This window comes from Danio rerio, chromosome 23 (assembly GCF_049306965.1).
Source record: "Danio rerio strain Tuebingen ecotype United States chromosome 23, GRCz12tu, whole genome shotgun sequence".
NCBI lineage: Eukaryota > Metazoa > Chordata > Actinopteri > Cypriniformes > Danionidae > Danio > Danio rerio.
Window position 1 is genome coordinate 49200001 of NC_133198.1, and position 25734 is coordinate 49225734.

General features: G+C 36.1%; 3 protein-coding genes across 4 annotated transcripts in view; 2 read left to right on the forward strand and 1 right to left on the reverse strand.

Annotated features, from left to right (window-relative positions):
• Positions 1 to 2344, forward strand: part of ttc39b (tetratricopeptide repeat domain 39B) — a 40426-nt gene extending 38082 nt beyond the window's left edge. The window contains exons 19-20 of one of the 2 annotated variants that reach the window (XR_012398836.1): positions 213 to 402; positions 2051 to 2344. Coding sequence is in view for 1 of the 2 variants with exons in the window: in XM_073939487.1 (XP_073795588.1) it covers positions 213 to 309 (97 nt within the window). In the remaining variant the exon portion in view is untranslated. Of the gene's footprint in view, positions 1 to 212 lie in introns of both variants that reach the window. The other variant, XM_073939487.1, reaches the window with a different exon arrangement.
• fhip1ab (FHF complex subunit HOOK interacting protein 1Ab) overlaps positions 1 to 25734 on the reverse strand; it is a 446377-nt gene that overhangs the window by 14581 nt on the left and 406062 nt on the right. The window lies entirely within an intron of this gene.
• The window catches only part of cfi (complement factor I), a 29116-nt gene continuing 19072 nt past the window's right edge, over positions 15691 to 25734 (forward strand). Inside the window, exons 1-3 of the mRNA XM_073939479.1 lie at positions 15691 to 15775; positions 19791 to 20424; positions 24895 to 25048. Of these exons, the coding sequence (XP_073795580.1) occupies positions 15728 to 15775; positions 19791 to 20424; positions 24895 to 25048 (836 nt within the window). The 5' untranslated portion in view covers positions 15691 to 15727. The remainder of the gene's footprint in view (positions 15776 to 19790; positions 20425 to 24894; positions 25049 to 25734) is intronic.

Sequence of the window (25734 nt, forward strand, 5' to 3'; positions counted from 1 at the left end):
TAATTTAGAAAATTGGATGATAAACATTGGTGGACAGCCATTTTAGGTCTCTCCAGAGACGCTCAATTGGGTTTAAGTCAGGGCTCTGGGTGGGCCATTCAAGAACAGTGACAGAGTTGTTGTGAAGCCACTTCTTTTGTTATTATATCGGGTTCTGGGCAGAATCAAAGGTTGTAATAAACAGTGGTGTGTGTGTGTGTGTGTGTTTGCAGGCTGAACTATAAGGATTACTCGATGGAGTCTCGTCTTCATTTCCGGATCCACGCCGCTCTCGGCAGTTTGAAGAGTTCTCCCACAAACTCGCCATGAAGAAGAAAAGCACATCATCCAGACCAAAGGCATCGGCCAATCAGACGCTGCACACGCTCACTGTCGTCCAATCACAGCAGCCGCTTCATGAATGTAGTAACTTTTACTTTCAAGACCAAATTATGTCGCTCGTGTGCCTCCGTCGTGTCGTGTTTAAAATGTGTGTGTGTGTGTGTGTGTGTGTGTTTGCTTGCGTGTTTAAGAATATGTTTGTTGTATATGTGTGTTTGAGATGTGTGTGTATGTGGTTATTGTGTGTTTGAGATGTGCATGCTCGTGTGTGTGTGTGAATATATGTGTTGTGTGTTAGAGATGTGTGTGTGTGTGTGTGTGTGTGTGAATATGTTTTATGTTTGTTTGTTGTGTGTGTGGTTTGTGTGTTTAAGTTGTGTGAATGTGTTTTTCTTGTTGTGCGTGAGTGTGTGTTGTGTGTGTGTGTGTGTGTGTGTGATTGAGTTTTGGGTCGTATGTTTGCATTTGTATGTGTTTGAGTCTTGTGTGTGTGAATTGAATGTGTTATGCATGCAAGTGTGTGTGAGAGTTTTATTTGTGTGTGTTTTAGTTTTGTAAATATGTTATGCATGTGTGTGTTGGTTGTGTGTGCTTTTTTTAAAAGTTTTTGTGTATGTTTGAGTTTGTGTGTTTGAGTTGTGTGTTTGTGTGTTTGAGTTGTATGTTTGTGTGTGTGTGTGTTTGAGTAAGTGTTTGTTTGAGTTGTATGTTTGTGTGTGTTTGAGTTTGTGTGTGTTTGAGTTGTGTGTTTGTGTGTTTGAGTTGTATGTTTGTGTGTGTTTGAGTTTGTTTGTGTTTGAGTTTGTGTATTTGAGTTGTGTGTTTGAGTTTGTGTGTGTTTGAGTTGTATGTTTGAGTTTGTGTGTGTTTGAGTTGTATGTGTGTGTTTGATTTGTGTGTTTGAGTTTGTGTGTGTTTGAGTTGGATGTTTGTTTGAGTTGGATGTTTGTGTGTGTGTGTGTGTGTGTGTGTGTGTGTTTGAGTGTGTGTTTGAGTTGTATGTTTGTGTGTTTGAGTTGTATGTTTGTGTGTGTGTTTGATTTGTGTGTTTGAGTTTGTGTGTGTTTGAGTTGCATGTTTGTGTTTGAGTTTGTGTGTGTTTGAGTTGCATGTTTGTGTTTGAGTTTGTGTGTGTTTGAGTTGTATGTTTGTGTGTGTGTGTTTGATTTGTGTGTTTGAGTTTTTGTGTGTTTGAGTTGTATGTTTGTTTGTGTGTTTGTTTGAGTTGGATGTTTGTGTGTGTGTGTGTGTGTGTGTGTGTGTGTGTGTGTGTGTGTGTGTGTGTGTGTGTGTGTGTGTGTGTGTGTGTGTGTGTGTGTTTAAGTTGTATGTTTGAGTTTGGTGTGTTTGAGTTGTATGTTTGTGTGTTTGAGTTTGTGTGTGTTTAAGTTGTATGTTTGTGTGTTTGAGTTTGTGTGTGTTTGAGTTGCATGTTTGTGTTTGAGTTTGTGTGTGTTTGAGTTGTATGTTTGTGTGTGTGTGTTTGATTTGTGTGTTTGAGTTTGTGTGTGTTTGAGTTGTATGTTTGTGTGTTTGAGTTTGGTGTGTTTGAGTTGTATGTTTGTGTTTGAGTTTGTGTGTGTTTGAGTTGTATGTTTGTGTGTTTGAGTGTGTGTGTTTGAGTCATGTCGCTCTCTGTGTGTGTTGTTTCAGTGTTGTGTGTATCGTGTGGTGTGTTTCACCATGTGTCTTTCACTCTGTGTGTGTGTGTGTTTCTGCATGCGCTCAGCGCTGCAATAAGACTCCTCTAGATGCTGATGCTGATGTTCAGATTGGCTCCAGACTCTCCATCTGACAGCAATAATAGCAGCCAGCAGTCAGCAGACCCACACCTGATGCTGTAGATTTACTCTTGACTTTACTGTTTAACTGAGGTAATTGTGAATGATGATGATGATGATGAAGATGTTTTGGGCTGATCAGATGTAGCCGTTTATTTTATTTTTGGGTTTAATTTTGGTTTGCATGTTTGTTTAATACCAAATACGTTGAATAATAATCAAATACAGTTGATTTCACTATACGAGCAGGCTCTGTTCTGTGTTCTGTTCGCATAAATCTCCAGAACTTCCCCAGAGAGGAGAGAGATTTCTGATTCAGCAGTGTTTTCTAGAAAAATCCTGAAGCATTCGTTTGTTTTGTCCATCATTGGGCTCATAAAAGCCCAATCTTCATTTTGATGTCCAGGGTGGACTCACGCTAGGTACAGTTGCCTTGAGCCGTGCCGAAGCAAACTTGTACCCTCTCCTCCTCGTCCTGTACTCGCACAGCATTTTACCTTCCGAGCCGGAGCACGCTTCCGTCATCGATGATGCGACTGTTCAGTTTAACAGAAGAGAAGCGCTCTCACTCAGCACAGTGGACATTACGAGTGTTCAAATTAGTTGTCTCTTTGGTCAACTGATGCAGACAGATCAGTGTCGGTTTAGTAATAGATCCTAACCGGTTATTATGTACTAACGCCACTTATCTCATACTCGCTATATTACAGTAGCTCACTATGGCGAGAGAAGCCAACGAGAGTAATTAAAACTCAAAAGCTCTTCCCAGTTCACTGCATGTGTGTTTGCCGGACAGTGTTTCACTGACACTGAAGTTACAGCAGGAGCCCCAATTTCACTGCAATGGAGAAAATAAACTCGACAATCGGTGGACTGCTTGACGGTCGCAAACTGAAGACCCAGGGGTTTCGTTTATATTTGAAGGGCACTTTTTATCGAAGAGAAAAAAGGTCATGTGCACTGCACAGATTGAGCCCTGTCTGTGCACGTGCTTAATGCACCATGATATCCAATTGAAACGAAACGATGAGAATCGTAACCGAACCGTGAGACCACTGCAGGTTCACACCTCTAGTTTAAATTGTTGTAGCTACATCATTTTGTATTATTTTTAGTGGTTTGGGATGCACAATTAAATATTTTGCTGAACAGATCCGGCACTGTTGACGCTTAAACATGTTGATGAAGTTCTCCTGCTCAGGTATTATGCTGTGTTCACACCAGACGCGGAAGATGCGTCAAGCGCGAGTGATTTACAAGTCAATGCAAACGCGTGAATTGACATCCTGCAGCGCGATGTGGGCGAATGGCACGATACGCTTGAATGGTGTGCTGCGAATGACGCTACACGCACGAATGACGTGGTGCGAACGACGCTATACGCGCAAATGCCGTGGTGCGAATGGCGCGGTGTGTTTGGCGCGATACACGCGAATGGCGCGATACCCTTAAATGGTGCGGCGCGAATTGAGCGTTTTGCTCGTTTGACTCGCTTAACACGCGTTTCGTAAATCGCTAGAGTTCAAAAATCTGAACTTAAGCGAACATTCACGCCGCGTTAACCAATCAGGAGCTTGCTCTTGTGGGGGCGTGATTGTGACATAGCGCCACAGTTCATCAAACTGGGCTGGGCTCAGTCAGAAGCACCGCTGAAAGACTCCATCATCCAGGTAAATTTTCTGGAGGTTATGAACTCACAGTAGTGGATGCACCTTCGAAAGAATCTATTGGACTCAGACACGGCCCTAAATGTATCAGCGCTGTTTTTCAGCCTTCATAAAATGCATAAACGCTGTTATTTTCTTAATAAAATCCACGTTAGCATTTAGCAATGAAGCTAGAGTCAGCCAGAAATGGGAAACGCACCCGGGCACGGTTCGAATAGCCTAGTGTGAGCCCACCCTAATGTCAAGTCATTTTGTTTCTCCAGTAAATGCGTCTTGATTTGTTTTCACTGAATAATAAGACTCAAATACCAAGCAAGAATAAGCCTGAAGAAAAATCTGCTGTTATTCTTTGGTGTTTCAGTACAGATTAGTTGTTTTAAAGTCCACATAAAATCAAAATGCGTGTTAACAAAGGCTGATGGGAAATTAGCATGTGTAAATTTTGAAGAATCGCATGAGAAACGGTTGATGGAAACACCAAATTTGGAATGAAAATCCCCGAATTCACACAGCTTTAACGTGTAAAAGTGTAAATGAGACATTTAAACGCATTTACCAGATGACCAAGCGAACATCCCCACGTGACTTTATTTTGCTTACTTTGTTTACTATTGGTTGCTAGGTTACCAATACTGCACTAATGCTGTGTTCACACCAGATGCGGCATGCACAAATAAACTGCGCTAATCGAGTAATAAATATTGCACTATTCGCTATAGACACGTGAACATTTTGAGTCTACTCGTTTCATTCGCACGTCAATTTCAATTCACAATAGACACAGATTTGCATCATGGGCGGGGCTTCTGTCCGCCTGCCTAGCTTTGTTGCTAAATGGCTAACAAGGGTTTTATTGAGAGAATAGCTGTGCTTGATGTGTTTTGGGAAGACTGAAAAACAGTGTAGATTTGTTCGGCACCGAGTCTGAGTCCACTAGTTTCTGTCAGATGTGCACCCAGCACCCAGTTCACCAACTCCTCCAGAATCTGTACCTTGATGATGGAGGCTTTCAGCGGTGCTTCAAATAAGCCGAGCCCAGTTTGATGAGCTGTTGTCCGGTGTCTGCAGGAGGATTTCCCCTCGGGATACCAACAACAGGCGCTATCTCATAATCACACAAGAGAAAGCTCCTGATTAGTTAATGCAGATTTTCCAATTGCAGAGTCAAACGCGCGACTCTCAATCAACTCGCACCGCTTCATTCGAACAATTGTATCATTTGCGCCACCTCATTCATGTAAATTGTGCCACAGGATGTCTATTTGCCTATTTTCATTGTAAATCACTTGCACTTGATGCTTCATTCGCATCTGGTGTGAACGCAACATCAGCATAACAAGTTGATGGAAATTAACTTTATTTACGTTTGCGAATTTATTTATTTTTTTTAAAATTGCGAAATTTAAAAAAAAATAAAGATTCCCTTCATGCTAGGATGGAAACACGGCTAATGCTTATTTTACTTGTGCACATTGTTATGCTCGGTTTACACCACTTGCGAATTACTCTGTCACTTGCTCTGATTCATTCCCAGGATGTTTTTTCGTAAATTTTTTCTTGAACTTATTCAAACTTGCGCTGTAAACGCTATTGTAAATGCGTCACCTATTATGCATCATTTACAATGCGCAGCTATTATTTTATTTAGTTGTTTTTTTTTTTTTTGTATTTCTTCATTGCGAAACTTTTAAATGCTTCTCTTCACGCTGTAATAAAAACATAGCTAATGTTTATTTTGCACATTGTTATGCTCCGTTCACACCAGATGCGAAGCACTCGGTCGCTTGCTCTGATTTACTCGTGTGATGTTGTTCCGCTAATTTTTCGCTTGAACTTGCACTGTAAATGCGTCACCCGTTACGCATCATTCTCACTGCGCAGCTATTATTTCATTTATTTATTTTCACGGCTGTCACTTGCACTTGCTGACACTTGCTCTGATTTACTCACAGGATGTTTTTATTCATCACTTGTGTTGCGCGGCTATTATTGCACTCAATTTAAGCATTTGCATTGGCTTTAAAAGTAATTTACTCTCATGAATATTTAATTCTGCATTTGTTATGAACTCAGCATTAGTCTTAAACGGTAAAATAATCTGTGTGCAATATTCCACAACAAAAAAGAAAAACAGTTTGATTTGTTAATCTTTAATAATAATCTAGAACAGCAGTCCTTTGATGATTCTGATTGGGTGAAACATGCTAAGCCACGCCCCTCCAACTGCTAGTTTGCTGCAAGTGCAAGATGAGAGGTGAAGCTAAACAAATAAACCCCGCCCCCTGCTCAATATTCTGAATACATAAACGTCTGCAGCAACTTCTGATTCATCTGGACTTTAATGTCACATTTCTGTGGCTGTTTATCGAGCATCTATTGTCGTATTGTGTTGACGTATATTATCATATGTATTATATTTTCCAGTGATGAAGTCTTGAAGACGGCTAGAAAAGCAACACGGTGTTAGATCTCATTCATACAGCATTTGTCTGGAAACAGGGAAACCTTAAATCTAAAACCATTTAGTTATACTCTAACTATATCTTGAAAATTTTATTCCAGCTTGCTGTATTTACTCTCATAAATATTTAATTCCGCATTTGTCTAGCCACGCCCCTCCAACCACCAGTTCACTGCAAGTGAAATATGAGAGGCAGAGCTGAAAATAAAACCCCGCCCCCTACTCAATATTCAGAATACTCAACTGAAAGTCTACAGTAACGTTTGACTCATGTGGACTTTAGTTTCATATTTCTGTGGCTGTTTATCGAGCGTTTATTGACTTATATTAAAGTATTTATGATATTTTCCAATGGTGTCTTGAAGATGGCTAGAGAAGTTTAATTCCGCATTTGTTTTGAACTCGCCGTTAGTTTTAAGAAGTCAAATTAATCTTTGTAAGTTAATTAGTTCATCTTGAATAATAATCTGCCCATCAGCTTCTGCTCTGTATCAGCAGTCTTACTCTGATTGGGTGAAATAGGCTCCAAACGCTAGTTTGCTGCAAGTAAAAGATCAGAGGTGGAGCTAAAAAATAAACCCCGCCCCCTGCTCAATATTCAGAATACATCACCATACTGAAATAAACATCTGCAGCAACTTTTATGTGGACTTTAATTCTGTATTTCTGTGGCTGTTTATCCAACATGTATGTCATAGTCTGTATTTTTGTCTTGTTTCCAGTGATCACATCTTAAAGACAGCTCAACGGTGTTAAATCTCGCTCATACAGCACTTTTATGGAAACAGGGACATCTGAAACCATCTTGTCATGCTATAAATAAATCTTAAACATGTTATTCCAGCTCGCTGGCAAGAGAATATTAATCATTTTCAGTTAGTTTAACAATGTATGCAAATCTATTAGCATATCTATACCGTAAAAATTCCCTTAAAAAGGGAAATAAAATATAAAAACTAAAAAATGGTAGTAAGCTCAAAGATAATACGTTAGTAATGTAGATGTGTGCCTTTTTCATCTATAATAAACAGTTATATAGACTCCTTCCAGAATTGCGAGTACATTTCGAGCATTTTCCATTCATTTACTGGAATGCTCTTAATTAATCCTGAACACGAAACACATTAAATGTGATTGGAAACATTCGATTCTGTTACTAAGTGTTGTTTACTTGTTAAACATTATGTCGGTGCAATAGCCTAGTGGTTAGCGTGCTGACATATGGTTCAATAGCACGTCAGGGCGTCCCAAGTTCGAATCCCAGCTTGAGGACATTACCCCCTCTCTCTCCCACTTCGCTTCCTGTCTCAGTACTGTCCTATCTAATAAAAGGCCAAAAAGAAACCTAAAAAGAAACTTTATAATCCGTAGCAGATTCCAGATTTTCCTTCATGTTTTGGTTTAGTTATCCTGAGAGCAGACTCCACATGAGTGTCTAACACACGCTCATGTGTTTTCATCATATTATTGTGTTTAAAGAGTGAATAGACTGAAATACAGTGAGAGCCGACACGTCATATTGGTGAATCCTAAACATTAATCAGGGTTCTTACGGGTGCTGGAAATCCTGGAAAATGCTTGATTTTTAATATTGTGTTTTCAAGGTTAGAAAAGTGCTTCGATTTTATACAAAGTGCTTGAATTTGAATTTGCAGGGCTCGAAATTGTGACTGTTTTGGTTGCATATGTGCACAATTTTATCTATGTGACCTCAAAATATTTTTGGGAGCATATGTGCGAGTGCATAAATTGTTGTCGTGCGATTAGTTTTCATTACAAAATGTTCATCTCATGCGTGTATTTATGGAGCTAATAATGAGCCAAAACAATCTGAGTTGTTAAATTGAATTATTAACAGTTAATAACAGTTAATAATACTGATTATGTCCTATTAGAAAAGTTTTGAATGTGTATTTCTTAACTTGATTATTGAACATCTGAAATTAAAGACAACTTAATTTTTTTAAGTCAGATTTTTATAGACTTCGTTTTAAATTTCAAATTTTTTTTTTGTTCTGAATTCAAAGACTGCAGATATTGGGTATGGAAAAAAACAGTTTAACTTTTTTTTTTTAAGAATTCAGATTAACACGATACAAATTCAGATTGTTTTGGCGCCATTAGCTTCATATGCATTTAGGAGACATTCACGCAGAAAGTATCTTTGCACCTGAAACGCCAATCCAATGACTGTTAAAAAAAAAAAAATGGCAATGCACATGAAATATCATAAACGACAGGTCATTAGGTGCTGGAAATCCACACAAATGCACCTTGTAAGTGCTTGAAAAGTGCTGGAATTTGAAGCTGAAAAAGGTGTAAGAACCCTGATTAATGAGAGAAGAATAACAGGAGATAGATGTTTATTTCAATTAGTAGAGCAAACACACACTAAATATGCAAATTAGACTTAATTATTTAATGATTAAAGCAAACACACACTAAATATGCAAATTAGACTTAATTATTTAATGATTAAAGCGGAGTGTGTGATTGAGGAGGTGGAGACTGTCAGAAATAGCTCTAGTGGAGTCTGTAAGGTCATATTTACAGGACTAAATCTCCCTAAATATACTCAAACATTATCTTTTAGAGATAACTTGATGTGATTTATTATTATTGGAGGCCCAAAATGTACCCGCAATTCTAGAATCACCCGCGCATACTCTATTTAGTCAAGTCATAATCTAGAACTGACCTGCATGTCCATCTCTATATAATAATCCACATTATTTCACTACTAAACAACACAAACACACACGTTCAGTTCGTTTAATCTCCATGTTCAGCTGAACACACGTCTCCTCCATGCATTTGAATGGCCTTCATTGTTTATGTGTGATGTCCAGATGTGTGGATGCTGGAAGTGCAGGAATGTCCATGTTTGTTTGCTTTATTTGCTCTTCCAGATGCATTTCCTCACTGTTTATAGTCTTCTCTTGTTTCCGCTCATTCTTATAGCCTTCTTACATGTTCAGAGATGTTTATTTATTCTTGTAATGTACGGGGACAGGGTTTTAAAGATCTAATTTAATCAGTTTTTATTTGATTCTGCATCACTGTGTTTAGGTGTCCTTTTTTAATGCTTTTATACTTTATATATCTTGTTTTCTTACGCTCCTGAAGGATTGTAAGTTGTTCTCTGTGCAATCACAATGAGTCATTCTATCCTCCTTATATTTGGGGTCATCTGCACCAATGAAATATTGATCATTTGACACTATAATTATTATTTACCAATGTGTTTTTAGTATTTAATGTGGTTTTCATGCTGTAAATCTCAGTGGAATACAGTAGATATAAACATTATTACAGATTTGCTGAATTATTATGTGAAATACTGTTTAATAAAGTGTCTTAGATCTTTACTTCTTTCTCTTAATTCCTTCTCATCTGAATATTTTTCCTCTGTTTATTTTTTTCCTATTCAGAAGCATGTTTCTCTCCTAATGTCTCCTTTTTGTCTTAAAAATCTCTTCAAAATATGTTTCTATTTTTTTTTTTAGAAAAAGTTTTCACCTTAAAATTTTGATAACTTTTTTCATTCATTTTTAGTTACTTTTATTTAAATTGTTTCTCTTCAGAATTTTTCTCACTCCCAAAATATTTTTCTCTCAAATATTTAGTCTTTCAGAAAATGTTCTCCAAAATATATAGAAACATTTCATTTCTTTCTCGTTTCAGAATACTTTAACTTTTATTCATTATTTATATCAAATGTTTTTGCATTCAAAACATCCAAGTTGCTGAGGATTTTTTTTTCAGCATGCTGAGGTTTTTCCAACTGAAACGGAATATTAAGTAGGGGGCAGGGTTTATGGCTTCTGCTCCGCCTCTCATCTTTTAATCACAGCGACTAACAGTTTGAGGGGCGTGGCAAAGCATATTTTACCCAATCAGAAGATGGTCAGATTTTGAATGAAGATGACCAAGACTTATATTTTTTTGAGTGGATTAATTTACTCTGTTTTCATCGTTCACTTTGACAAAGCTAAAATAAACATTTGAAACAGTTTGAAGACATTTCTATTTTAATTTTATTATCTTAAACTTTTTTTCCAAGAACTTTTCTCTTCAAATTTTTTTCTGTTTCACTTTAAAAAACTTTCAAATTTATATTCTCTCTTCTGATACATTTACTTTAAGAAATCCATGTTTAATAATTCATATACTGTGATTCTACAGTTGCTATGGTAACACAACAACTACAGTAATTGAGCTGTCGTGGTGATTCTACATTTGCTATGGTAACAACAACTACAGTAATTGAGCTGTCGTGGTGATTCTACAGTTGCTATGGTAACAACAACTACAGTAATTGAGCTGTCGTGGTGATTCTACAGTTGCTATGGTAACAGAACAACTACAGTAATTGATCTGTTGAGGTGATTCTACAGTTGCCATGGTAACCAAACAATTACAGTAATTAATCTGTCATGGTGATTTTACAGTTGCTATGGTAACACAACGACTATAGTAATTGATCTGTTGTGGTGATTCTACAGTTGCTATGGTAACACAACAACTACAGTAATTTGTTGTGGGATTCTATTGTTGTTATGGTAACACAACTATAGTAATCAATCTATTGTAGTGATTCTACAGTTGCTATGGTAACACAAGAAGTATAAATAAAGTAGAAAACTGCAATATTGAGTCATTTAAGTTATACTACAGTACACCATCATTTACTGTAGTAAAAACTAAAGTATACTACAGTATTTATAAGTATATTGGTGTGTTTATTAACAGAATTGTAAATACTACATTATTTACAGTATGATAGACTTTATAGTCTAGAACAAAAGAGCTGTATTTACTATAACCTAGTGATTTTGTATTGTGGGTATTACCTGCTTTATAAGATTTATTTGTTTAAAATGAGCACATTTTCCATTATTAACAGCTACTTATGCGCCGTTATCAATTATTTGAATAGGACTGGAGCTTCTGTCAGTCTGAGTGTAATATTTAGAGCTGATCAGGTCAACATACAGTCCAGCTGATCAATATCTGCTCAGTCCAGAAGTTTCTGTTTGGTTTGAGACTGGGATGCAGTTAATCATTACACATAACCTCAATCAGGGTTTATTTACTGTCCTCCTGAACTCTCCCAGAGCTGCTGGAATACGGCTGCTGTTTATGTGTGTGTGTTTATAGATATGAAAACAGAGTTCACTAACACTGAGAAATACTGCTGCTTTATTTTCTGTGTATCATTGTGTAAGTTCCTGCTTTGCACAGGAAATATTCACAGTGACTTGCACGATTACTGTACAATGACAATAAATGCATGCATGCATAAATATATACAGTTGAAGTGTGAATTATTAGCACTATATATAGAGAGAGAGAGAGAGAGAGAGACCATTTACTGTCAGCACACACTGAAGGATCTGCACACTGTAAATAATATGTAGTTTTAAGAGTATACTCATCAAGAAAAAAATAAATAATAAAACAGCACTGACATTTAACATAAAACACACCGCAGTTGAACAGTTTTGAGATTTCTCTTTTACTTTATTCACCACGGACTCATGAATGTATGAGTCAAAATTATTAGACAAAAATGTAAATATGATGTTTTGTAAATGTCTATCAAAAACATCAAATATCAAAACTTTATTATTTATTATTGATTATTTAATGTATTACTCTGCAAAGAAATGATCATTTTTGCATTGTCAGAATATCTACAAATCTCTAGAAACATTTTAGATATAAATTATTGTCTTGTTTTCAGAAAAATACATTTAAAAAAAAGCATTTTTTCATAAAAGGAAAATTTGATTCATGAAAAAAAAATTCAGTTTTTTTTTTTTTTTTTTTTACATATGTAGAAAATGCTTCTTGATTTAAGAATTGTAAAACAAGGACATTCACATATACAGCTGAAGTCAGAGTTATTAACCTCCTTGTTTATTTTTCCCCAATTTCTGTTTAACAGAGAGCAGAATTTTTCAACACATTTCTATTCATAAATGTTTAATACTTCATCTCTAATAACTGATTTATTTTCTCTTTGTTATGATGACAGTAAATAATATTAGACTAGATATTCTTCAAGACACTTCTATACAGCTTAAAGTGACATGTAAAGGCTTCACTAGGGTAATTAGGGTAACTAGGAAGGTTAGGGTGATTAGGCAAGTTATTGTATAATGATGGTTTGTTCTGGAGACTATCGAAAAAAAGATTATCTTAGGGGTGAATAATATTGACCTTAAAATGCTGTTTAAAAAATTTAAAACTGCTTTTATTCTAGCCGAAATAAAACAAATCAGACTTTCTCCAGAAGAACAAATATTATCAGACATACTGTGAACATTTCCTGAATCTGTTCAACATCAATTGGGAAATATTTAAAAAAGAAAACAATATTCAGAGGGGGGCAAATATTTCTGGCTTCAACTGTGTGTATATATATATATATAAACTGGAGTGTAAGAGCTTATTTTGTTCAACTTTAAAGATGATGTTTGATCTCTCAGATTCCAGATTGTTAATAGTATCACAGCTAAACATTGTCTTAATAAACCAAAAATGTATGGAAATATGTGACACAGGTAATGCCAAGAATTCATTCATCCTCCTTTAGCTTAGTCCCTTTATTTGTCAGGGGTCTCCACAATGGAATGAACCGCCTATTCCATCATATGTTTTATACAGCGTATGCCCTTCCAGCTGCAACCCAACTCTGGAAAACACACTCATACACTATGGCCAGTTTAGTTGATCAGTTCCCCTATAGCGCATGTGTTTGGAATGTGGGAGAAACCGGAGCACCCGGAGGAAACCCACACCAACACGGGGAGAACATGCAAACTCCACACAGAAACATCAACTGACCCAGCAACCTTCTTGCTGAGGCCAGTGTTGACCACGGCGCCACCATGTTACCCCAAATATGAATCAAGATGCATTTTTCATCTATATAAATCAAGCAGCAGAAGTAAAAAAAGGAGTTTTATTTTTATTAAAACTGTAGTCAAAACTGAGTATTGCTTTAATTCAATTCTATTCACCTTTATTTCTATAGCACTTTTACAATGTAGACTGTGTCAAAGCAGCTGAACATAGAAGATTAGAGTAAATGGAAACAGTGTAGTTCAGTTCTCAGAGTTGAAGTTCAGTTCAGGCTTTTAGGCTGGATCGTCAGGCTCGCTCCTCAATCTGGCAACCTGTGCTTGCGTTTGTTTTGAGCCAGTGTGCAATACCTAGTTCCACCACTGGGTGTTAAACTGACATACGGCACATTTAAAGCAAGCAAAATAATCTGCCAATGGGGTAAAAGCAAAATAAACTTGTTTAAAAGATAAAAGTGTCGATTTTACTCCAAAAATAAATAATAAATTACTTTTTTTTTTAAATAAAACATTTGTTTTCCTGCCTGGAAAATGCTTCTTGATTTAACAACTTTTAGATATTTGCACTAAAACAAGACACTATCAAAGCGTATGTTAAGAACTTAATTTATGCAACTTTAAAGGTGTTTCTCCTCATTATTTGGATTTTTTTAAATGCTGAGATTTAATATTTTAAAATAGTTACCTCCTATAAAACCTATAAGTCTATAAAACCCATATTGACTGACTTTGTGGTTTTCTGTCACATACATTAAATGTGTGACACTAATAATCCTTAAAACAAATTCAGCATTTCATCACAACAATACATTTCAGTTGATGCACATGCAGAAAGAGAACAGCATTTACAGTTTTTCCCCATTGTTTCCACACATTTTCTGAAAGCAGGTCTCATATTGTCAGAACTCTGCACACAAATCACAAAACACACACACACACACACATTGGGCAAAAGTCTTCAATTCTTCTGCAAAATGAAACTCTACATTCAAAACAGTGTGATTTCTTCTCCCCATTGTCTTTTGTTTTCAAATGACACACACAAGCATCACATCAATTATGACTTTCTGTAAGCCTTTTTTTGTTCAGTGTTACACTTTACTACTGACAGTAGCCCTACAGAAGTGCATTGTTAAATATTTCACAAAACAAACAAATACCAAATATATTTTACTGTATTTTCCTCACAAAAGCTGGCAACTAGCTCTCTGTACCTCTCACATGGTCGCCCGCTGAAGCTAAGCGTGGCTGAGTCTGGTCAGTATCTGGATGGGTGACCACATGTGAAAGCTAGGTTGCTGCCGGAAGTGGTGTTAGTGAGGCCAGCAGGGGGCGCCCAACCTGTGGTCTGTGTGGGTCCTAATGCCCCAGTATAGTGACGGGGACGCTATACTGCTCTGTGAGCGCCGTCTTTCGGATGAGACATTAAACCAAGGTCCCGACTCTCTGTGGTCGTTAAAAATCCCAGGATGTCCTTCGAAAATTTGGTCCTTGGCCAAATCTGCCCACTGGCCTCTGTCCATCATGGCCTCCTAACCATCCCCATATTCTAATTGGCTTCATCACTGTCTCCTCTCCACCGATCAGCTGGTGTGTGGTGGATGAGGAGATTCCCCATTGTGTGTAAAGCGCTTTGAGTGCCCAGAAAAGTGCTATATAAGTGTACGGAATTATTATTATTATTATTAGTGTACACAGTGTTCATCCCAACCAACACAAAGTTGCAAATAACATGGTCTACATACGCCATCAACAGAAGGATTTACTGAATACAGTCACAGTAAAATAAAATAAAAGACAGCTATACTGCATCCTCTTTTCTGTTTTGGTCTGGCCACGCAGCGGGGGAAATGTCACCTTGCATGGCGAATCCAGCCACGAAAGGCATCAAGTGCTATAGCTTGGAGAAGGGGTACACGTGTGTGTGGATTTCGGTCATACACTTTCCATCTCCAGGCAGAAAAAAAATCAATAGGTTTGAGGAATATGGAGGGAGATAAACAACTAAAAAACATGGGTGTGCAGTAAACTAGTTATGATCCAGATGAGCTCTGATTTCTACATTGAAATTCTGTGAATGGTGTTCACTTATGTGATGAGTTAGTATGCAAAGTAGGACAACTGACTTTACAATAGTGACAGACAGTGTGTTCCTTGTGAAAACAAGAGATTTTCTGCATGAAATGTGTGCAAAATGCAGAGGATTGTGTGTCGTGTTTTGAAAAAAGTGTGTTTTAAACCTGCAGTTTGAGTGTAAAGCAGGAATTGTGCTTGTAGTTTAGCAGAATTGGTTCAGGGGTTGGTGCATCAGTCACATGTTGTAGTCATTGTGTCTGAAGTACAAATAATTCTGTGTAAACAATTGTAAAAGACTGTAAAATGATTTTACATTGACTGTATTGTGCTGAGATGAGCTCATCAGATGTCCAGAAGAGACTGAAGTGTAAATAAACAGATGATCGCTGACCTTTCCTGGCAGAAGCGTCCGTCAGTGTTTTCTCTTTTTCCCTCCGCCTCTGCAGTTTTTCTCCTCCTCCTCCTCCTCCTCCTCCTCCTCCTGCTTCAGTCTCTCTCTTCTGTTGACGGAGTTTCAGCATTTTGCTGTGTGTGTTGATCTGATCAGACGTCATGAGGATCCTCTGTGCTTTTATCTTCATATGTGTTCTCCAGAGCGCCGTGAGTTTATGTCTTACTATCTAATCACTTAATATACATATATATATATATATATATATATATATATATATATATATATTTTTTTTTATATATATATATATATATATATATATATATATATATATATATATATATATATATATATATATATGTATATGTATATATACATATTAATTATAAAAATATTATAAATTAATATATTATATAAATATATTATTGTTTTTATAATTGATTATTGGTTATATATATATATATATATATATATATATATATATATATATATATATATATATATATATATATATATATATATATATATATATATATATATATATATATATGGTATGTTCAAATGTTATTCTTTCAAATATTCTTAGGGTGATTTTTAATGTTTTTTAACACATTTTTAATCAGCATGATGGTTTTAATAACTCATTTCTTTTATCTTTGCGTTGATGACAGTATATGATATTTGACTTGTTATTTTTCAAAGATTGTATTAATTTTCAGTGTGAATTCTAAACATATTGTTTAAGCATGATAGTTTTGGTAGCAGCATATCAAAACATTTCCCTGTATATGGGGCAATAGCTAATTTCTTTAGTGTTTTTCCAGAGACTAGTACTCAGCTTAAAGTCGCATTTAAAGGCTTAACTATTTAGGTTAATTAGCAAAGTCATTAGCAGTGGTTTATTCTGCAGACTATAATAAAAAATAATAATAATTTATATTTTAAATACCTAATATAATATTTTTTAAATTTATAACATAATAATACTTTTAATGGGGGGCTAATAATATTGACCACAGCAATTTTTACTTTTTTTTTGTCACATAAGATTACAACAAAATATATACGCAATACTGTGAAAATCTGGAAAAACTATAAAAAAAAAAATTGAAGTTGATTAATTTGCCTTCAACTGTATGCATTAAAAGACATATTTACTTTTATAATGATCAAAGATGCACAAAATAATAATGATAATGATGGTTAAAAAATATGAGGTGTTTTTAATATGCTTGTATCTTGGCTTGTTGGAAAAATAAATATAAATATGGACAAAAAAGATCTCTTGATAGTAGATCAGCCATGATTAATCATATATCTTTGTTTACTATCTATTATATAATTAATATTATGTATAATTTTCTATTATTGTTGTTATTAAAATAGATTATAATATATTATTCATTACAAATAAGTATTGCATTTTATTGTTAGTATTAAATACTATGATATCCTGTGTGTTTACTGAAATGTATTTGGAGACTGTAGCACTGCAGAAATGCCAGATTTAATGGCTTAAATGTGTTTAAATAGTAGAATTTGTTGATTATTGTTTGATTGTTAAAGGTTTAATGATGGAGTTTCAGGTTTGCATCAGCGTTTATTTTTGTAAAGTCATCTGTGTGTCAAAATGTGTTTTGTAACAACTTTGTGTGATGAAATTCAGCTCATCCTCTTTTTTGCAGTTCTTTATAATTTTTCTACAGTGTATGAATTGAGTTTTGATGGCATATTTCTATTACGTAGTTATAGTAATGCTTTAATTGTTTTTCAATTTAATTTTAGCTGTTTAAATAAATGAATGAATGAATGAATAAATAAATAAATGAATGAGGTTTACATTTATATTAGGTCCATTTTTACGTTTTTATTTAGCTGATGTAAGTAGTTCTTACTTACTATAGTAGTTGTACAGCAAGGTAATAGTAATGATCCGTCCATGTGAATGGCGATAAACACTATTTATTTAAGGTAGGGATGTTAGAAAGCATAGCAAAAATATTTCTATTAAATAGTTCATTCATTCAATTATTTTCTTTTCGGCTTAGTCCCTTTATTTATTTAATTATTTATCTAATAATATATTAACCCCTAAACACAACTTTCATTGGGAGGTGAACAAATTGTACTAAATCGTACGAATAAGATCACACGAATTCATACAAAATAGCCACTAAATCTAAAAGTTATGAATTGCCATGAGATTGTGTTGGGAGGAAAAGCAAAAATCATGAGACGTAAACGGAGAAATTCGAGGAAAATAATATTTATGAGACGTGAACTCAGAATTTATAGAAAAGGTCAGAATGGCGAGACGTAAACTGTGAAATTCGAGGAAAATAATTGCGAGACAAACTCAGAATTACTAGTAAAAGTCAGAATGGCTAGACGTAAACTGATAATTATAGGGACAATATTATTTGCGAGACGTAAACTCAGAATTACTATGAAAAATCAGAATGGCGAAACGTAAACTGAGAAATTCGAGGAAAATATCACTCACAAGACGTAAACTCAGAATTACTAGTAAAAGTTAGAATGGCGAGACGTGAACTGAGAATTACAAAGAAAATATTATTTACGAGACGTAAACTCAGAATTACGATGAAAAGTCAGAATGACAAGACGTAAACCGAGAATTACGCGAAAAATATTATTTGCGAGATGTAAACAGAATAATTATAAAAAATCAGAATGAGGAGACGTAAACTGAGAATTACGAGGAAAATATTATTTGCGAGACGTAAACTCAGAATTACTACTAAAAGTTAGAATGGCGAGACGTGAATTGAGAATTACGAGGAAAATATTATTTGCGAGACGTAAACTCAGAATTACGATGAAAAGTCAGAATGACGAGACGTAAACCGAGAATTACACGAAAAATATTATTTGCGAGACGTAAACTCAGAATTACTATTAAAAGTCAGAATGGCGGGATGTAAACTGAGAATTACGAGGGAAAAAGTAAAAAATCATGAGATGTACATTTTTACAAGGAAAAAATGTCAGAATTGCGAAACGTAATTTAAGAATTATGAGGAACTTTATTTGCAAGACGTAAACTCTTGCAAATTAAAAAAAAGTCAAAATTTTTAAATGTAAACTGAGAATTACAAAGAAAATATGTATTTGCGAGAAGTAAACTCAAAATTACAAGAAAAAAGTAAAACTCACAAGACGTAAACTCAGAAATATGAGCAAAAAAGAAACAAGAAAAGTCGGAGCTATGAGATGTAAGCAAAACAAATCTGAAAAAATTTGAAATATGAGGCAAACTTAAAATTCTGATTAAAAAGGTGCGAATTGTGAGACATAAACCCAGAATTATGAGGAAAAAATAAGAATTTGCAAGACGTGAAGTCCGAATGAAAGAAAAGTAACAATCGTGAGACGTACACGTACAATTACGATGAAAAAAGTCAGTCAAAATCGCGAAGTGTAAACTGAGAATAACGAGGACAAGGTAAAAACTGCAAGATGTAAACTCAGAATTACAATCAAACAATTCAATTGCGAGATGAAAACTCAGAATTCTGATTAACAAGATGAAAATTGTGAGATGTAAACTCAGAACTACATGAATAAGTTCTAAATTGTACATTCATTTAAGTGAAGTTTATGTATAAATAAATTTCGAGAGGATCACGTGCTTATGATTGCGAGCAGCTGACCCGCATTATCTAATTCACTACGGTCCAATCAGATGACTCCTAAACTACTATAAATACCCTGGGGTTTATTCCATTGCTATGTTTGTTTTGAAGAGTCCCCCCTTCCTCCCCTACGCCTCCTTCTTAGACGGGTGACACGGTGGCCCAGTGCCTAGCACTCACAACAAGAATGTCTCTGGTTCCTGGCTTTACCAAAACTAGCAGACATTTCTGTGTGGAGTTTGCACTTCTCCCCGTGCTCACGTGGGTTTCCCCCGGGTTCCCCGGTTTCCTCCCACCGCCTAAGAACATGCAATTATGTCAATTGAACAATCCAAATTGTCAACATAGACACGCTTCTAGTTAGTAATTAATTTCAAGAGCATTCACTTGCTACAGCAGAGGAGTTCTCGAGATCTACCTGAGCTCAAACTCCCCTCCCGCCTTGCAACGGGAGGGAGCCCTGGGCTCGAGGATCTCATGAGCTCAGGGCTCTCTCCCGGGACAGCATGCCAAACAAGCTTTTATAATTAATCATCAGCTAAGTGTGAACTCTTGAAACTGTTTTTAGAGTCTGGAGAAAGCAGAACCCATCACAACTCAGCAGAAACAAGACGTCACCAAACCTAAAATTCCTCCAGAAACAAATCCAGAAGCTGCGGTTGAACAAACACCAGATGTAAATTTGGAGAAAGGTGCAAACAGACTTTCTAAACCAAAATCAGATCCGAATTTAGAGCCAAAATCAGAATCAGATGCAGATCAAAGATCAGACGTGGAGGAAACAACTGATTCAGATATCAAGAGTACAACAGAAAGTCCAAACACAAACTCACAGCAAAACCCGGCCAATACACCTGAAAAAGGACAAGCAAAGCCCAAAGAAACTGGAACCAAACCCACAAAACCTGAACCCAGACCAACAAAACCTGAACCCAAATCCACAAAAGAGGATTTTTTCTGGGGTCCGCCCCAATGTGAGCAGCAGAACTACACCCGTCTGTCCTGCTCGAAAGTGTTCTGTCCGCCCTGGAGGAGGTGTATAGCGGGAGTGTGTGTGTGTCAGATGCCCTATAAGTGTCCTCGGCAGGACACACACGCGTGCACACTGGACGGAGCCGAGTTTTACTCCATGTGTCAGACCAACGCCATCGCCTGCAGAGCCAACAAACCCACTTTCTCACACTTCAGCAGAACCTGCAAAAGTAAGACGTCAACCTTTAAAATACACATGACACCAAAGCTAATCATGTTGATGTTGCTAGCTCACAATGCTAGTTTCGTGCTGAACAATTCACCTGTGCATATCATTAAGAAAAATGAGTTTGTTGAAATCTGAAATCTGCAAATGCACTTCCTGTTTGTTTTGAGTTCAATTCTCAGATTAGGGCCACGCCCCTCCAGCTGTCAGTTTTGACAACAGAAATGGTGAGCAGCAGGAGTCTGTTCAGCCAATAATATCCAGCTGCAGGCCCGCAGAACCACACACGTTTTAGGCACACACAATCTACGATTTAGGCAAACCATATATGGTAACTAAATCTTTAGCATTTTCGCCACCTATTGAATTTCACAAATATGGTTTCCCATTTCAGTCATTATTATTATTATTATTATTATTATATCGTAACGATCATTTTAGCATCTCTGCAGTTTCTGAACTCAAATTATGTAAATACAAATAATTGGTTAAATACACTTCTGACTTTATTCATGTGTCCACATAAACACAGAAAACATTATAGACGGTCTAATTGTTGGATTAAGTGTAATGAACTAATTCAGGATCTTAATATTATCATACTTGGTTAAAATCACTTTGTTGTAAAATATAAAAAGCAAACAATAATATGTCACTTTAAAATAAATTATTCTACTAGTTAATCATTTAAACAATATATATATATATATATATATATATATATATATATATATATATATAGTTATAAACTGATTATCTTACCTTATTATAATTATAAGTTTATACATAAACTACTATTTTTTACTAAACTGTCAAAGCTGTTAAAGATATATATATACATATATATATATATATATATATATATATATATATATATATATGTGTGTGTGTGTGTGTGTGTGTGTGTGTGTGTGTGTGTGTGTGTGTGTGTGTGTGTGTATGTATGTATGTATGTATGTATGTATGTATATATATATATATATATATATATATATATATATATATATATATATATATATATATATATATATATATATAAATTTACTTATGATTTTTTATTATAAATAGTCAATTTGTTCAAATAGTCAAATAGTCAATTTTGGTTTAAAAACAATTTATTGCTTACTATAAATTACTACAGTATCAAATGTGGGAAATCATTAATTAAAAGGTTATTAGAAAATTAAGCTAATAAACACCATTAAATAGTTTGAGTAAATATTAATATAGTGTTATACATTTGTTACATGTAAAAATATTTTTATAACATATAATTTATTATTGCCTATATTAACTTGCTATTATTTCTTTCTTCATAAATTAATCCATTATATAAATTAAACCTGTCCAAATGAGATCATTCAGCAAGGCCAGCAAACGAGTATCTGCCATATTATTGTCAGATAATAATGACTGATCAGCTATAATGACTGATTAAAAACTGTTCCCTCTATTATATTAAATGGCGATCGAAATCAATGCTCCCCATTCGGCTGTCTCGATCCCAATAATTGTGAAATAAAGTAAACACTATTGTTTATTGAGTACAATATTTATTAATCATATATATCAAAATATATCGATGACGATGTTCAAAAAGACGTTTATAACATTAACATCTGTCATAACCATATATGGTTTGCCTAGATTGTGTGTGCCTAAAACGTGTGTGGTTCTGCGGGCCTGCAGCTGGATATATATGTGGTGCATGGGGCACCACACATGGGGGGCGCCATTGTGCCAAAACTATTTTTGAAATTATCCATAATAAAAGTTTCAAATAATATATAAATATTTTTGTTAAAAATGTTTATTTAGCATTTTATACGTGTATAATATTGTATTTTATTAAATAAAAAAATCATTCCACCCCTCCCCCCCATTTTACATACCACATACATGTTTTTATGAATTTATTATGCATCATATTGATTCATCAGGCCTTTTGCTAACTTCTTAGCTCAAAACTATTTTACTTTTAGCTACAAACAAAGTTATAACATTTCAATTAAATAGAACATTTGTTTGTTCTGTTTTTTACATTAAACATTTGACAGTCTTTTTTATTTCACTTTTAGCAGTTTCAGTCAATTGTTCTTGCAGAGACAGACCTTACACTTCTCACAGTGTGCATGTCAGAAGTAACTGCAATGTTCTTTTGCCCTTTAGGACTCTCATGTCTTTCATTTTGTTTTGACAAATGTACAAAAAGTCCAAAAGCAAGGCTAGTCAAGGTGCTATAATCATTTAGTGAGGGAAAATTAAACTGAGAAGAAATGTGGGGTGATATGAGATGCATTTCTTTGCGACTTAACATGCTTCATGTAATTATACCTTTTACCACTATTTCAGGTGTGTTCAGAACTGCCAAACTGTATTTTTTGAAGCATATTGATATCTTTATGAAAAAATATCTTTCATTTATTGATGGAAATATTTTCCACATTTTATCACTTGCCTGTTATAAAATATAGTTGGATTGAAGGGGCGCGCAAAAGCTGAAGCCGCATACCCATCAGTAAATGTGCAGTTGCGCCCCTGAGTCTGTTAGGTTGCAATAACTCTCCTCACTTTCCCCCATCTTTCTGAATGAAACGCCTACTTTATTACATCCAATCAGCTTGCAGCAGAAAAAACAAGCCACGCCCACTGTTATCTCATTTAATGTTTCGTTTCTCGAGGAAATATGACACAATACAAAAAATCATAATAATTTGGTCGCAGCTTCTGGTTAATGTAGACTTTTAGTTCTCATAATTAAAATTAAAGTTCCCTTTCAGGCCTATAACTCTGACATTAGCCGCATTTCCACTGTCGGGCCGGTGCGAGCCAGGGCTTTTATCAGGCTGGGCCGGGCCAATCGCCCGGGAGGTTGAGCAGTAGCCGCATTTCCACTATCCTGCCTAAAGCGAGCGAGCCAAGGCCAGTCGCGTTTCCATTGTCACTTCCGGGGCCTAATCGGACCAAAGCGGGGCTTTCTCATAGCCAGCGGCCGACCTTTTTCGCCCCGCCGAATACCTTGGACCAAGAAGGGCCAGCTGGGGCTTCTGGGTGGAGTGAAAGGAAAGGCAAACTTTGCCCCGAGTCTGGGAAAGATGGCGTGCCGTCATTACACTAGTTTTCCGATCACACACGAGTTACATGCGCCAAACACGTAAACAAATAAATAAATAAATAAATAAGGGGAAGAAAACATCTAGCCTTATAGTCTGGGGTCTTTTTGCGTATGATCGCCCTCATGTTTCCCTTTTAAATGTAAGGCTGTTGCATGAAATAATAAAGTTTTAATTTATAAGTGACTTTTCTCTGCTGCGTCCTCCTTGATGTTTCAATAACGCAGAATAATCTTTACAGCGTATTAAATACACAGCAGACAGTAAAGGTTGTTTAAATAGTGCTGTTGCTTCACAGCAGGAAAGTCGCTGGTTCGAGTTTTGTCTGGGTCAGTTGGCATTTCTGTGTGGAGTTTGCATGTTCTCCCCATGTTTGCATGGCTTTCCTCCAAGTGCTCCGGTTTCCCCCACAGTCCAAACACATGCGGTACAGGGGAATTGGGTTGGCTAAATTGTGCGTTGTGTACATCCTCTGCGTAAAACATAAGCTGGATAAGTTGGTGGTTCATTCCACTGTGGCGACCCTAAATTAATAAAGGGTTTAAGCCGACAAGAAAAAGAATGAATGAATGCTGTTGGGTCGTTTTCATCCAGTCTGGGCTGATTTGGATGCTTCATTTGGCCACATCTTTCTCTGTGTTTCAGCAAATGTGATGATTTTAGGAGACAAATTTTATTTTGACATGTTTTAGGAAAATGCTTTGAAATGAACTCCACACACTCTGTTCAGACTGACTCCCCTTTGGTGATGTTGGTGCTGTTTTTGCTCCATTGACTTCCTTTATAAGCACATTTACTGATTGTAAAGTCATGACAGCATCTTCTGTGTGGAGTTTGCATGTTCGCGTGGGTTTCCTCCGGGTGCTCCGGTTTCCCCCACAGTCCAAACACATGCGGTACAGGTGAATTGGGTAGGCTAAATTTTCCATATTGTGTGAGCGTGTCCGTGAATGTGTGTGTGGATGTTTCCCAGAGATGGGTTGCGGCTGGAAGGGCATCCACTGCGTAACAAACTTGCTGGATAAGTTGGCGGTTCATTCTGCTGTGGCGACCCCGGATTAATAAAGTGACTAAGCCGACAAGAAAATTAATCAATGGTTATATAAAGTATAGCGTGTGTGTGTGTGTGTGTGTGTGTGTGTGTGTGTGTGTGTGTGTGTGTGTGTGTGTGTGTTAAGCAGCAACATAATAAACAGGAGAGTCAGTCTGAACAGTACACACAGGGGTTAATACACAAGACTTTTGTGCTGACTGCTTGAGAATTATATTAAAGTCACTATAAGCCGACGTTTTGTCAATTGTATTTAAATAAGGTTTTGCAGAATGTCTGGTAACTGTGCGTCTGCACTGTGTGTGTCCAGCGGATGAGAATGTACAAACAACGTTCAGAAACTCTGGGGATAAACGAGTGCTGGAGATTCACAGCAAGAAGGGAAAGATGTTAGTCTGCGGCAGCGAGTGGAATATAGCTGCTGCTAATGTGTTCTGCAGAAACGACTCTACAGAATACTACAGGTGAACACACACACACACACACACACACACACACACACACACACACACACACACACACACACACACACACACACACGCACACACACACACACACACACACACAATACCTGAACAAACAGAAAAACACACATATGCATACAGACACAACACAAACACACATATAGACACACAATCAAACACGCATACACACAGTATTACCCATATGCAAAAATGCACACAAAATTACACACATACTGTATATATACACACATAAGTACACACACTGGCACAGACAAACACACACCTGTACAAAAACACTCATGCATATAGACACACAAAATTACACACATGCAAGATTACACACACGATTATACACACATGCATACATGCAGACACACACAAACACGCAAACAAATACAAGCTTGCGCACACACACATAGGCACGCATACACACACACATAGCAGCACAAACAAATACATACACACACACACACACACACACATATATAAATAAACATATAGACACAAACACATGCAGACACACAAAATTACACACATACACTCACACACTAAAGACACACTCAGAAACACACAGTGTCACTCTCGCACACACAAACTTGCATACACATTTGCACAAGACAAGCTGGAATTAGATTAATGTACGCATTTAACGTTCAGTTACTGATTTCATGTGTTCGTATAACTTT